Source organism: Myotis brandtii, unplaced genomic scaffold, assembly GCF_000412655.1.
Source record: "Myotis brandtii unplaced genomic scaffold, ASM41265v1 scaffold432, whole genome shotgun sequence".
Taxonomy (NCBI): Eukaryota; Metazoa; Chordata; class Mammalia; order Chiroptera; family Vespertilionidae; genus Myotis; species Myotis brandtii.
In genome coordinates this window covers 2310928-2324384 of record NW_005366520.1, presented here as the reverse complement: position 1 = coordinate 2324384, position 13457 = coordinate 2310928, and the positions used below count along the sequence as shown (strand labels likewise).

Below are 13457 nucleotides of genomic sequence, written 5' to 3'. Positions count from 1 at the left end.
TCCACTGAGCCAAACAGGCTAGTGCAATGAAAGTGACTTTTACTTTATTTGGTCATTTGTAGTTTTTACAATAATCTATCTCTATATAAAAGCCAAGCGACCAGAACGATGGAACAACCAGAATGACCAGAACATCTGGTCGCTATGACGTGCACTGTGGTGGCCAACTGGCCCAGTTGGGGCCCCAATCAGCTCCCCCAACCTCCTGCGCCCTCTCCCCCCACCAACTCTGCCCCCGATCATCCCCCACACCCTAATCAGGGGAGGGGTCTACTGGCCAACTGCCTACAGCCCCTCCCCCCAGCCAGTCCAGCCCCAACCAACCCCCATTGGGGTGGGCCGGCCAGACCCCTCCCATGTACAAATTTGTGCACTCAGCATCTAGTGCTAAATAATGAACAACCAGAAGCCTGACAAAAGTAAAAAGGTATCAAAATTATATAGTCATTAATGATTTTGAAGTTCTTTTACATTAAAAAAATGGTTAAAATGAGAAACAATAAATTTAATAAGGTTATTAACTGCTCATTCCTTAGTCTCATTCCAGGTTCAGTGGTGGTACTTTATTCTTCACACCTTCTCCTGCCCATGCAAACTAGTACTAATGCCTTATATGTAAATTTTTTGGATATAACTTTTTTCACAAATACATCTGAAGCTCGTATCTTATCAGTCACCATTTATACCACATCTGCATGCACTACATATACATATTCATTCTCTAACTATTATGCATTTAGCATTAACTACCTATTAAGAGCCAAGGTCATTCAGTCAAAAGAAGCTTCAAAGTACCATCCAATAAATCAACTCAAACAATTATTCACTGGAAAATTACCCTTCTTTCCAGTGGTTGTGAGAACGAAAGAGAATGGTCTGCTGCTACCATAAACTAGTGTAATAAATAAACAAGATGGCTGGTTGTCAAGGGGTAAAAATTACACTGTTGAAAATGCAATTGGGTTTCAGAGACCTTCATATTTAAACTCTTTGTGGAAAGGAGTCATAGCCTTTTATAGCTCAGACCTAAAGGTCACTTTTTAAAAAAACACTATAATTGAGAACTGAAGACTAATCACTGTTAACTGTCATAACAAAATAAAAAACATATCAACAATCTAAGCTTGTATTAGCAGTAAAATTATATGTTTCATTTGGCTACAGGAATTCTGTTTAGCTAATGAAATCATCCAGCATTACAGCTAAAATTAAAACAGAAAGATTAATTTAGTTGTTGTTAAGTGGTGTCCATTATTCACCCATTATTATATTCAATTATTCTCTTTTAGAAATAAGGTTATAACCAAAGTTGTCAAAATAAACCAGGTACATCAAGTTGCGTACAATTTAGCAAACATTTGAATAACATTTTGACTATATCACAGAGCAAATAAGTTTGAATCATGATTACTAAAATACAGAAATGCATGGATTAAATGTGACCTGTCATATCCCTGTGATCAAATATTTATACCCAGGTCATGTTAAAAAAATGTTTTTCCTATTTTTTTTTTACATTTTGTTTTGCTTTGCCTTGTTTTTATTTCTAATATCAGGTACATTTCAAGTCTGGTTGCATGTTTCTGAGTGAAAGTGACAGGGAGACCAAAGCAGTTTCACATAAAAAGAAAACAAAACTCAAAAATAACCAACAATCAAGAAAAAATTCTCCACCAAAGCTGAAGCAGTCCGCTATAACAGCAAGGAGCCAAAATGCTCCTGGCTCATACACTGACAACCCTGGGTTTGAAGGAGAGGTTCACATAGACTTAGTGGTATCTGGCCTGCAGTAAAATCTTTGTAGCAGACTTTTTGTATATGTGAAATTTTGGGGGAGAGAGAACATATATTTTTTTAGATTTTGAAAGGGATCACTAACTACTTAAAAAAACAAGAGTAATAATATAATTCTAACAATGAGCCTTTAGGATATTATTTGACTTTCAGAAGTAGCCTGTTATTTGAAATGCTCATATATTAATTATAATGCTAAAATATTAAAATATTGTGTTTCCTTATGGATTTTTAAAAATAAACTCAATTGTTGAAAATATAATAGAGCTTAAAATTTAAAATTACAATAATGCTAATACTTTTAGGATTTTACTGATTTTATTTATTTAAATTAAAATAAAACTCTTTGTGTCTTTATTATAAATGCAATATACGTTTATCGTAAAATATTTTTCTTAGAAAATCAATTTGTAAATCATTTATAACTCTATCATGTGATGCCAGTATTGCACAGAATACTTTTAAAAATTTTTAAAAACGTATCTTTATCGTTGAAAGTATTATAGATGTAGCCCTTTTTTCCTCATTGACCCCCTCTCCAACCTGCTCCTATCCCCCCCAGACCTTCACCATAGTATTGTCTATGTCCATGAGTTATGAATACCTATATATAAAAAGCTAATATGCTAAGTGTCCCTCAAACTGTCTGATCGGATGCAAAGAGTGGGTGTCTCTGAGACTAAACTGTCTCAGCCACAAGGTTGTAAATCTTTCCATAATGATAGGCATTTCTCAGGACAGGAGGATGGACTGCATTCTGATGTGAGCTCCCCTGTCCCAGGGCATAGAGCTCCCAGCCAGGTTCGATGTGCTTTCTCTAATCAGAACAGAGCCATCGTGGTTGACAGAGCATGATTAATGTCTATTTATATAAAAGGCTAATATGTTAAGTGTCAGCCTGGGTAATGAGGTCACGTAGCAACGCCCGGCTTCCTCTCCCTGGTGACTAGCCTTCTTGGAGTTTCCTTTAGCCCAGGAACACACTTGCTTTATAGCCAGGTGGAAACATTTTACACTTTGTAAATGTCTGTGAAGCATTTTCCCGTGCCTCATCTCATTTGATCCTCACAGAAGTCCTGGAGTAGTTAGATAGGAGACTCGGTAGAATCCTTTTTTTTTCATTAGGCGGAAAAAGGAGATTTAGAATGTATAGAAACTTGTTTCAACTGAAAAGAAGAAATGGTGAACCTTGAAAATGACTTCAGGCTTTCTCACTGCACAGAATATAGTCAAACACTGCTGCAGTTAAATATTTTACCCTTTTTTCTCCCTGCATGATCTACAATAATAATCTGTTTCATGTTGATATTTACTGCTGTGTTGCTGACAATTACCTGAAAGAGAAGTTGGGGTGCTTCACTGGGCTGGAAAAAGTTTAGCTACATCAGAAAGCAGGTCTAATTAAGCAAGTTTATTCTATATCTATAAAAGGCTAAGTTGACTTGCACGTGCATGATACATATAAAGCTCTTGCTGGCGCCAATTGCACGCGTGTGTTTCAATCCATCATTGTCGATCGTGAATTTGGTTGACACTTCTTATTGTAGAGAAAGGGCAAATAGCAATTTTAAAATATTTCTTCTAATTAATTTTCTTTCAATGTGCACAAATCCGTACACTGGGCCACTATTATGCATATCATTTCTTTGGGTCACAGTATACCTTTTGCAGTTCCTTCTATGAATGACAGTTGTTCCTCTACAGATGAACAAATCTTTATGTTACACAAATAATCTCCTTTTGTTCTCTAAAAGTTTTAATTATTATACATAGTACCAACTATGTTTTCTTAAGTCTAAAAATTAGTACAGTCTACAGTACAAGTTAAATATATGATTAAAATAAATTGTTGCAGAAATGGTACTACTAATATTCATAGAACATTTTGTCCTTTATTTATACAAGTTCTGTTATTAATTTGCAAAATGCCATATACTTGGTAAGTCAGTGTATAAGCCAAAATATTCTTAAAATAGTGAATTAGAAATTGAGGGCAGGCTGACTGTTACAGGATTCACACTGACAGCAAAAAGACAACTATATAGAGACTGAGAAATAGTCCAAAGCAGAGTAATGAGGCCATTTAGTATGGCAGCAAACCGCTGTATACAACTGCTCAGTTGTTCCTCAGGTCATAGTTTTATAGCCACTGTAATAAAAGTCATAAGAATAATGAGGGAGTGGGTAGGATTGTAGTATTCTCTCAGTTATGAAAAGCCAGGTTATCAAAAGAAAAGGTATTAAATTTTGAGATACTGAAAATATTTGGCTCTTTAGAATGATCTACTTTCCAAGGTTTCCTAGAGTTAGAATATCAGTTTGGGTATTGAGAAGCACATATCTACAAATGACTCATTAAAGATCAGATAATAAAATGTATGACTCAAAGAGAAGGAGGGTTCCTTCTTTAATGACAATACTAACCTCAGTATTTGGTTAATAAAGATAATATTAACCCCGATTTAAAGGTTTATCTATATATATAAAAAGCCAGCGACCAGAACTCTGTAATGACCAGAATGACCGGTTGCTATGATGCCCACTGTGGCCAAGAAACCAGCATGATTGGGAGGGGGGTGGGCACTGGCCAACTACCTGCAGCCCCTCCTCAGGCCAGCCCTGCTCCCAATGGGCCCCCACCACCAGGATCCACCTGCAGACCCTCCTCCTGGCCAGCCCCGCCCCTGATTGACCCCACCCCAATAAGGGGTGGGGCCAGCCAGCCAACCACCTGCAGCCCATCCCTACAGCTGGCCCCACCCCCAGTGAGACCCCACCACCCCAATCGGCCTGCAGCCCCTTTCCACATCCAGCCCTGCCCCTGATTGCTCCTCCCTACACCAATAGGGAGCAGGGCCAGCCAGCTAACATCCTGCAGCCCCTCCTCCCACCCGGCCCCACCTCAGATGGGCCCCCACCACCCCGTTTGGCCCATGGCCCCTCCCCTCAGCCAGCTTCACCACCAATCAGCCCCCGCCACACCAATCGTGGGTGGGGCTGGCCGGCTAACCTTCCACAATCCCTCTCCTAGCCACTGACCCACAATTGTCCCCCTCCAACCCATTTGGGGGCAGGGCCGACCAGCCAACTTCCCACAGCCCCTCCCCATGACCACCTCACCCCCAAACGGCTCCCCACCCCAATCAGGGGTGGGGCCTGCCCACCAATTGCCCTAGGCCCCTCCCCCCAGCTGGCCCAGACCCAATCAGCCTCAATCAGAATGGGCTGGCAGGCCAACCTCCCACCATCTCCTCCTCCCAATAGGCCTGCCCTGATCCACCCTGATTGGAGCCGGGCCAACCGGACCCCACCTGTGCACAAATTCGTGCACTGGGCCTCTAGTATGTAGATAAAGTAGAATGAAGGTAATTATTAGGGTAGTGTCAGATTCTGCAGAAAGAGCTATATTTGAATGTGAAAGAATTGCAGTGGAGACTACGGAAATTATCTTCTTCTTATCCTTAATCTAGGATGAGCCAAATGGGATGGAGCCCATATCTTATAGAAACCAATTCCCAAGGAGAAACTTCTGGGCCAGTCTTATTAGAACTGACTAAACATTAGGTACAACGTTTAAAAAAAATCCCTAAACTATACTTTTCCATATAGAAGCTATAAATAATAACTAGAGCTTGAAACTATAAGTCATTTGGATAAAAGATGGTAATAGAACATGGTAAAATTTACATGTTGCCTTACACTTATTCATAAATATACCTCATTCCTGTTGATATGGCAGCCAAAATTCTTCATTCTTTCTCATGATAATCCTCTATAGGAAGGGAGGCTCTGCATGACCATAGTTAGTATACTACATACTTTTATCCATTTCTAGTTGAAAATTATTGAACAGTTTTTCATTTTCTAAAATTACTATAATTTAAAGAAAAATTACCTTTAAGGCTATTTTGAACTTCCAAAGCTATGTCAAGAGCATTAAAGGGCAGAACTGGTTCGTTGGCAATCTGTAAAATCACTTCTCCTGAGAGCTGAAAGAGAAAAAAAATGCTAGTATTAATATTAAGGGTTTTTGTTTGTTTGTTTTTCATTATTCTATACACTCTTATACATTCATAGTAGCACAAACACAGGAGATAAAATATACTTTTACACAATCTTTTTTTTCCTTTTAAACCTCTTTTTATTTTATTTTTCTATAAAGAAAAAAGAAATCTCAGTATCTATTTCATGTCTTGGGCTAGTATAAAGAAATATAAATTTGTTTCTCTTTTTTGGAGCTAAATATTAAAAAGTGTTTCTGTACTTGGGGTTGTAATATTTAAACTTTTAAACAATCCCTTATAAGACAGTTCAGAATGTCACATAATAAACTAGAGAGGAACTGGAAATGAATATCTGGTCATTGAACTAAATAAAACTTCAGGTAAAATTAATGATGAATTGATTTCATTTAAAATATAATTCAATCAAAAAATGGCTTTAAAATCTTAGGTATTCTTTTCCTTTATGCTTTACTATGTCCCTAATTAGTTTTCTAAAATTTATCAAAACTAATAATGTTTATACCACTTCAAGATCAATGTTTAAATTAAATTTTAAAATATAAAATTCTAAATGGCATCCCCAAAACTCATACTTGGAGTTTTTATGCATGTGTATTCCCCACCAGAAGACTCCAAAACTGTTTTTGAAAGCCAATATATTCACTATAGCTGAACTAGCATCTCTTAATAGACTGAAGAAGTCATATGCATTCACATACATCTCAAAGAAACTTCAGATGGGTGGCAAATGCTATTGTTACTCTCCCTCTTTCTCTCAACTGATATTGAGTATTTACTGGGTCTATATAAATGTCCCACATTTTTTTTATAGATCTAAAGCTGGCATACAGTAAAATGTGGCTGAGTTAATGTTATTAATAAACTATGAAATGTTGTTAGTCAGTGAAAATACTGTTTGTAAAATCACAGAAGGGAAATTAGTACACTAAATTGAAACAGTACAAAATACATAAGAGATATAACGTATAAGAAAAAATATGATGCTGAATATTAAAATCCACATATTCAACAAGGGTCAGATTCCATTTGACATTTCAAAGTTATATTTCTCAATTGTTTACACAATTTATATCATGATAAAAATACAATTCAATTTGATATTCTATACGCTTGGAGAAACATATTTCTTAGAAATAAAGAAGGAAAAATAAACTTTAACATCCCTTTATTTCTTTGAGATTTTTTTTTAAATTTTTTAAAAATATATTTTATTGATTTTTTACAGAGAGGAAGGGAGAGAGATAGAGAGCTAGAAACATCGATGAGAGAGAAATATCGATCAGCTGCCTCCTGCACATCTCCTACTGGGGATGTGCCCGCAACCCAGGTACATGCCCTTGACCGGAATCGAACCTGGGACCTTTCAGTCCGCAGGCCAAAGCTCTATCCACTGAGCCAAACTGGTTTCGGCATTTGAGATATTTTTCTCCCAAATGTAGCAAGCACTTCTTCCCCAATGCCTAAGGTATCTTTTCAGAGTTTTATCACCAGCTTAGTGATCACAAAAATCCTGGGAAAGTGCCTATTCTGATTAGGCTGTCTGCAATAGATTGATATGAATCCTGCTTCTGTTCCATCACACCCCATCCAACTCATGCAAGGACACTGATATTTGGAAATAAATTATTTGCAAAAAGAAAATTTTAAAGAAGATTAAGAAGCACTATAGTTTCTTTTTCCAATTTGCACTGGATAATTGAAACTACAGAACAGACATATTTTATTTACACTTTTGGAATCTGGAAACCACACAAAAGATTAAAATGAAAGAATGGGGAGGGAGGAGAAAGGCGACTTCTCTGTCTGCTGCTGGAGTTGTTTTGTTTTGGTTTCTTAAGAGTCATTTGGCAGCTCAAACAACTGGAATATGAGCCAGTCACCTTGTGTTTTTCTTTCAGAAAGAACCTGGCAACAAATTTTGGGATTTCTAAGTCACCTGGCTCATGGTAGACTGCTTAGACTAAATCAGCTTTATTTGCAGCTGCGTAAACAAGAGGGATATTTATGTATGCCTTGCCACGAAGTGAGAGGAGATGAGACATATGCATACACTTCTCACCCACTATGGAATTTAACCTTCTTCAGTCATGCCAGACAACCTTCTTTTATATTTATGCAAGGCCCCGTTCTTTTTAAGTGCTTTATACCCAAATATCTCATTTCATTATCTTGACAAGCCTAGAGACAAGTAGTAGGGTCATTAAGCCTGTGTTAAAAACATTGAGTACAAGCCTTCCTGGGTTCCAGTCTAAGATGATGACATAGGAGACTCCTAATTTAGCTCCTCTCATGAACATTCCAAGTCTACAGCTACACATAAAATAATTCCCTCTGAAAAACTCCGGAAACTAGCTGAGTGATTCCTAGGCTAAAGGAAAAACAAAAACAAAAACAAAAACACAATCCCACACACATAAAAATGATAAGAAAGTCTGAGACATACTCTGGCCCTAAAACCCACTGCATCCCAGGGACCTACAATGAGGTAGGAGCTCATAACTCTTAGCTTTTCTCTGAGGAGAGAAGTGTTTGGATACACCATCTAGTGTCCTAACTTTTAAGATTTATATTTGAGGAATAGAAGCCCAAAATACCTAGCACTGAAAGCCATTGGGGCTTGTGTCCACAAGACCCACAACGCTATAGCAAACAAACAAACAAACAAACAAACAAACAGTTCTTAAACATCTTGGGAGGACTCCCTGTGGCTAAGGTTCAGTGCAGAGCCTGCAGGCAAAAAAAAAAAAAAAAAAAAAAAAAAAGACCACGTCCTACCACGTCCTAGTCTTTCCTTGAAAAAAGTGCTAGCTGCATATATACAAATCTATAGCCTGAGCGTCAGGTTTCTAATTTAACACACATCTATGGGCCAAATGAAATCCCCTTTGGAGATTGGAGAGAATGACAAGCGTCATCTTTGTGTACTCCCTCTGCTCTGCTGCAAGTCACTGGAAAGGATCTTGAAGAAAGGCTCCAAAACCCACAAGCAGAGCGTGGAGGACTTCACAGACACCTGGACATACTCACCGAGCACTGTGACAGTCCCAAGTCACTGGGCGAAGTAGCCTTCCCACCCAGAGTGTGAGCTGGCACCGAGGGGAACTAGAAGGCCAGCTTGGGGTTATGTTTGGTGCCTGTGGTATTTGCTAGAAACGTTCTTTACACACACCCTTGTGTCTTCTTCTGAGACAGTGCTTTTCAAAGCAGCGTGCCCTCATTCTGGAACTTGATTAAGGTAAGACTATCCTTTTACTCTATTTTAGTTTCTCAGTAGCACATTGAAGATGAAGCTTTTTAGTTTGGACTGGAAACTATTGAGAGTTTAACCATAGATTAAGGTGATTTCTGTGTAAGTGCCAGGAAAATAATTTTACACCCACGTTGCCTCTAACTCATGTTGACAGCCAGCCAGCTGTCTCTGCCTGAATAAACTGCCTCCAGAGGGGGAGCTGCTACATGCAGACCCTCTGGGGCCCTCTATGTGCTGTCCTTCCAAGCCCCTCAAGCTTGGGGCGTATGCTGTTCCACCCAGGGCCTGGGGAAGCCACTTGCAGCTGTGTGGCCTTGAGACTGCCTCCTCAGCCCGCCTGGCCAGGGAGAATAGCTGCCCAAGGCAAGGATGGAATGAACGCCTTGCCCCTTTCTGAGTTGAGCTGGTGGCAGCCTGTGTCCCCAGCGTCCCCATTTCATTCATGTCAAGTGGGTATTGCCATGGCAGATATTATTTTGAACTCTTTATTAAGTAAATCACTTATCTTCATTTTATTGAACTCTTGTTTCTGGAATTTTATTTTGTTCTTTGTTTGAAGCATATTTCTTTGTTTCTTCTTTTTCCTTGGCTCTGTGTCTGTTTCTGTTCATTTGATAAACTAGTTACCTCTCCTATTCTTGATGAAATGGTCTCCTGTCGGAGGTGAACCTTACCATTCAGCCTGGCTCTAGCTCTTGGTTGTCTCTCAAATCTTTGTGATTGAACAAGCTGAATTCTTTGTTTTTAGTGCCTCCCAATAGTTGAGGATGTGCCAAGAGCACTCAGTGTCCCAAAGGGAGGCTCTCAGCACCTAGATGCAGGCTGACTGAAAGCCAAGTGCTCAGGCACCAATTTTTTTGAAACATGTAATAAACTTCTTTCAGGGAAAAGTTAGGAGATGCATATTTCACTCTGTTACCTCACCTTTATACTGAGCCCTGGAGCATTAGCCAGTTAAGTGTGTTTTTTTGTTTGTTTGTTTGTTTGTTTGTTTTTGGCTGGCATGGCTCAGTAGTTGAGCATTGACTTATGAACCAGGAAGTCATGGTTCAATTCCCGCTCAAGGCAGATGCCAGGGTTGCAGTGGGGGATGTGCCGTAGGCAAATGATCAATGATTCTCTCTCATTGTTGATGTCTCTATCTCTCTCTCTCCCTCTCCCTTCCTCTCCAAAATCAGTGACAGAGGAAGCCAAGCTTCTCCACCTGCCTTGCCGGCCTCTCAGCTGTACTCTAAGCAACATCATAGTCAGAAGATCAAGGGATGCATTTCCTGAGTGGTAGCTGCACATCTAGGTACCAAGCAAATACACAACCTCCTTTCAGGACGCCGCCACTTTCCTGAATCTTTTTGAAGGTTGCCTAGGCTGGGGGTCATCTTGTCCTGGCCTTGCCACTTCTTCTCCTTGTTCTTTTTGCTCGTTCTCATGGCTTCCATGAGTTTCACCAATCCATCTTTATCTTCTTCCACTTGGTCATACCAAGTTCTGCAAGCCTTTCAGCTTCATAGGCCCCTTTTGGACCTGCTTGTAGGCTTCCATGCAGCTCACCCACAGCTCAATAGTAAACTCCAGAATATTCTAATCTTTGTTGGTGATAAACTTCTTATAAATATAGTATAAAGGTTATATAACAAAAGTATTACAATAACTATAACCACAATAATATTTTACTGACTATTCAAGATTAAAGAGGTACATTGGGACATCAAAATATAAAGTGTAGAAGATGTAGGAGAGTTAAAATGGAGAGAGCTTTAGTATGCATTGGAACTCAAGTTCACTTCTGCTTAAAATGGACAATTATAAATATAAGATATTTTATAAAACCCTCATGGTAATCACAAAATTACAAACCTATAAAAGATATACAAAAATAAACAAAAATAATTCGAAATATACCACTACAGAAAATTATCAAAATCACAAAGGAAGAGAGCAAAAGAAGTATAAAGACACAGAGGAATTACAACAGCCATAAAACAATTAACCAAATGGCAATAGTAGGTCCATAACTATCAATAATTACCTTAAATGTAAATGGACTAAATTCTCCATTAAAAAAGATATAGAGTGGCTGAATGAAAAACACAGGACGCAACTATATCCCGCATACCAGATACTTCATCTTTAAGGACAAATCCAGACTGAATATAAAGGGATGAAAAAAGATTTCATACAAATGAAGACCCAAAGATAGGAGAGGCTGCTATATTTATATAAGATGACAATTGTACTAATCGACAAAGAAGAGCACAATATAATGATAAAGGGGTCAATCCAACAAGAGGATATAGCATTTACAAATGTTTATGAGCAAACATAGGAGCAGCTATACAGCAAATATTAATAGCCCTGAAGGGAGAAAATAGACAGCAAAACAACAATATCCCTCTTTCAAAAATCAACAGATCATCCAGACTGGAAATCCATAGGGAAACATTGAAATTAAATCAGATATTAGACCAGATGGACTTAGACATGTACGAAACATTCCATCCAACAGAGAAGAATAAATATTTTTTTATCAAATGCACATGGAGCCCTAACTGGTTTGGCTCAGTGGATAGAGCATCGGCCTGCGGACTGAAAGGCCCCAGGTTCGATTCTGGTCAAGGGCATGTACCTTAGTTGCGGGCACATACCCAGTAGGAGGTGTGCAGGAGGCAGCTGATCGATGTTTCTCTCTCATCGATGTTTCTAACTCTCTATCCCTCTCCCTTCCTCTCTGTAAAAAAATCAATAAAATATATTTTAAAAAAATGCACATGGAACATTCTGCAGGATAGATCATATGTTAGGTCACATGATCTATCCTATGTTAGGCCACACAATAAAAGTGTTAAATTAAGAAGGTCCCAATCACATTCAGCATCTTTTCTGACCACAATGGTATAAATCTAGAAACTGATAACAAGAATTGGAAAATTCACAAATATTTTGAGATTTGGAGTGATGCAGGTCTCATTGGCTCAGGCAGCTCAAATGTATATCATTGACAATTGTGTTATCCTTGATAATAAGAGCTGTGTGGGGTTCTGAGTGGCTTTAAGAGCTATTGGGGTCCTCAGAGGCCAGGGACCAGGGTGGTGGTGGTGGTGGTGGTGGTGGTAGCCAGAGCTGATGGTATGCTCATGGCTGTGGAGCTGGCTGCAGGTGACTGCATGGTGGCAGGGTTTTGGCTGCAGGTACACACACACATTGGCAAGGGCCTCAGCCAGTGGCAAGGGCTAGGGACAACTGTGGGTGTATGAGCAGCTATGGAATCTAGACTGTCAGTGTGCACTTGTCCATTCGCAGGGACTAGTTGCACACCCACGCATTTTGCTGAGGTCCAATGAGAGGAGTCAGTGCCAGCAGCATGCAGGTTTGCACTACAGGGCCAATCTGCAGGTGCACACAGCAGCACAGGCCTGTGACAGCAGTCAGGACTGGATCCAAGTACACAAACAGCTGTGGGTGCCTTGGCTGTCGGCTCGTACTCATGTGGTTACAGGGGCTAGCCATGGGCACACACACAATAGTAGAGGCTGGAGACAGAAGTCATGGCCAGCAGTGTGATAAGCACCTGTCCTCAGCCTCTACTGTTATGTGCTGTATTTAAATGTTTAAAGAGTGTTTTTAGGAATGTGATAAAGGAAAATACATACACAAATACATTTTTCTTCAACCTTATGCATCATGTTCCGTTGCCTTGTTGCTTTACATGGAGGTATTTTTATATTTTTTGACTTTGTCACAATCTTTCCCTTACTAGTCCAGGGAGAAAAGTATGTATATTTATTTATTAAACTGTGAGTATCTAGAGGATAGTTATTGTCCCCCTTCAATTATTTTATTTCATTGACCAATATGGTGACATTATCTGCCATAAGGCTTTGAATGAATTGACTAGTTAATGCATGAACAATGTGGTTAGACATAAGCGCATGACCTATTATATCCAGCAATCCATATGGGGACTGAAAACTTTGCAATGATGACAATTACTGAAGATATGAATCAACTAAAATAGTTGACAGGGACAATTCTTCCATCTTTGAAAATATCTACATCAAATCTGTTTAAATAGATTTTCATCTGCATAATATAACACATTCTGACAAGACCACCACCACCACCAATGTGGTCAGTGTTGTGCTGTAAAATGTTTAATAACTGAGTGACCCCCCCCCTCGAGTGCACAAATTTTGTGCACTGGGCTACTAATATTTATATAAGATGACAATTGTACTAATAAACAAAGAAGAGCACAATCCTATCTAATTATAGACAAACATGGTAATTAACCGTAACTTCGCTACCCTTCCCATTGGATAATCAGGGCGATATGCAAATTAACTGCCAACAAAGATGGCAGTTAATTTGCATACATAGGCGCAATGATGGGA

At 39.1% G+C, this 13457-nt stretch overlaps 1 protein-coding gene across 1 annotated transcript in view; it reads right to left on the bottom strand.

Moving 5' to 3' along the window:
* The window catches only part of NAALADL2 (N-acetylated alpha-linked acidic dipeptidase-like 2), an 825315-nt gene that overhangs the window by 57850 nt on the left and 754008 nt on the right, over nt 1–13457 (bottom strand). The window contains exon 11 of the mRNA XM_014546150.1: nt 5690–5783. Within this exon, the coding sequence (XP_014401636.1) occupies nt 5690–5783 (94 nt within the window). The remainder of the gene's footprint in view (nt 1–5689; nt 5784–13457) is intronic.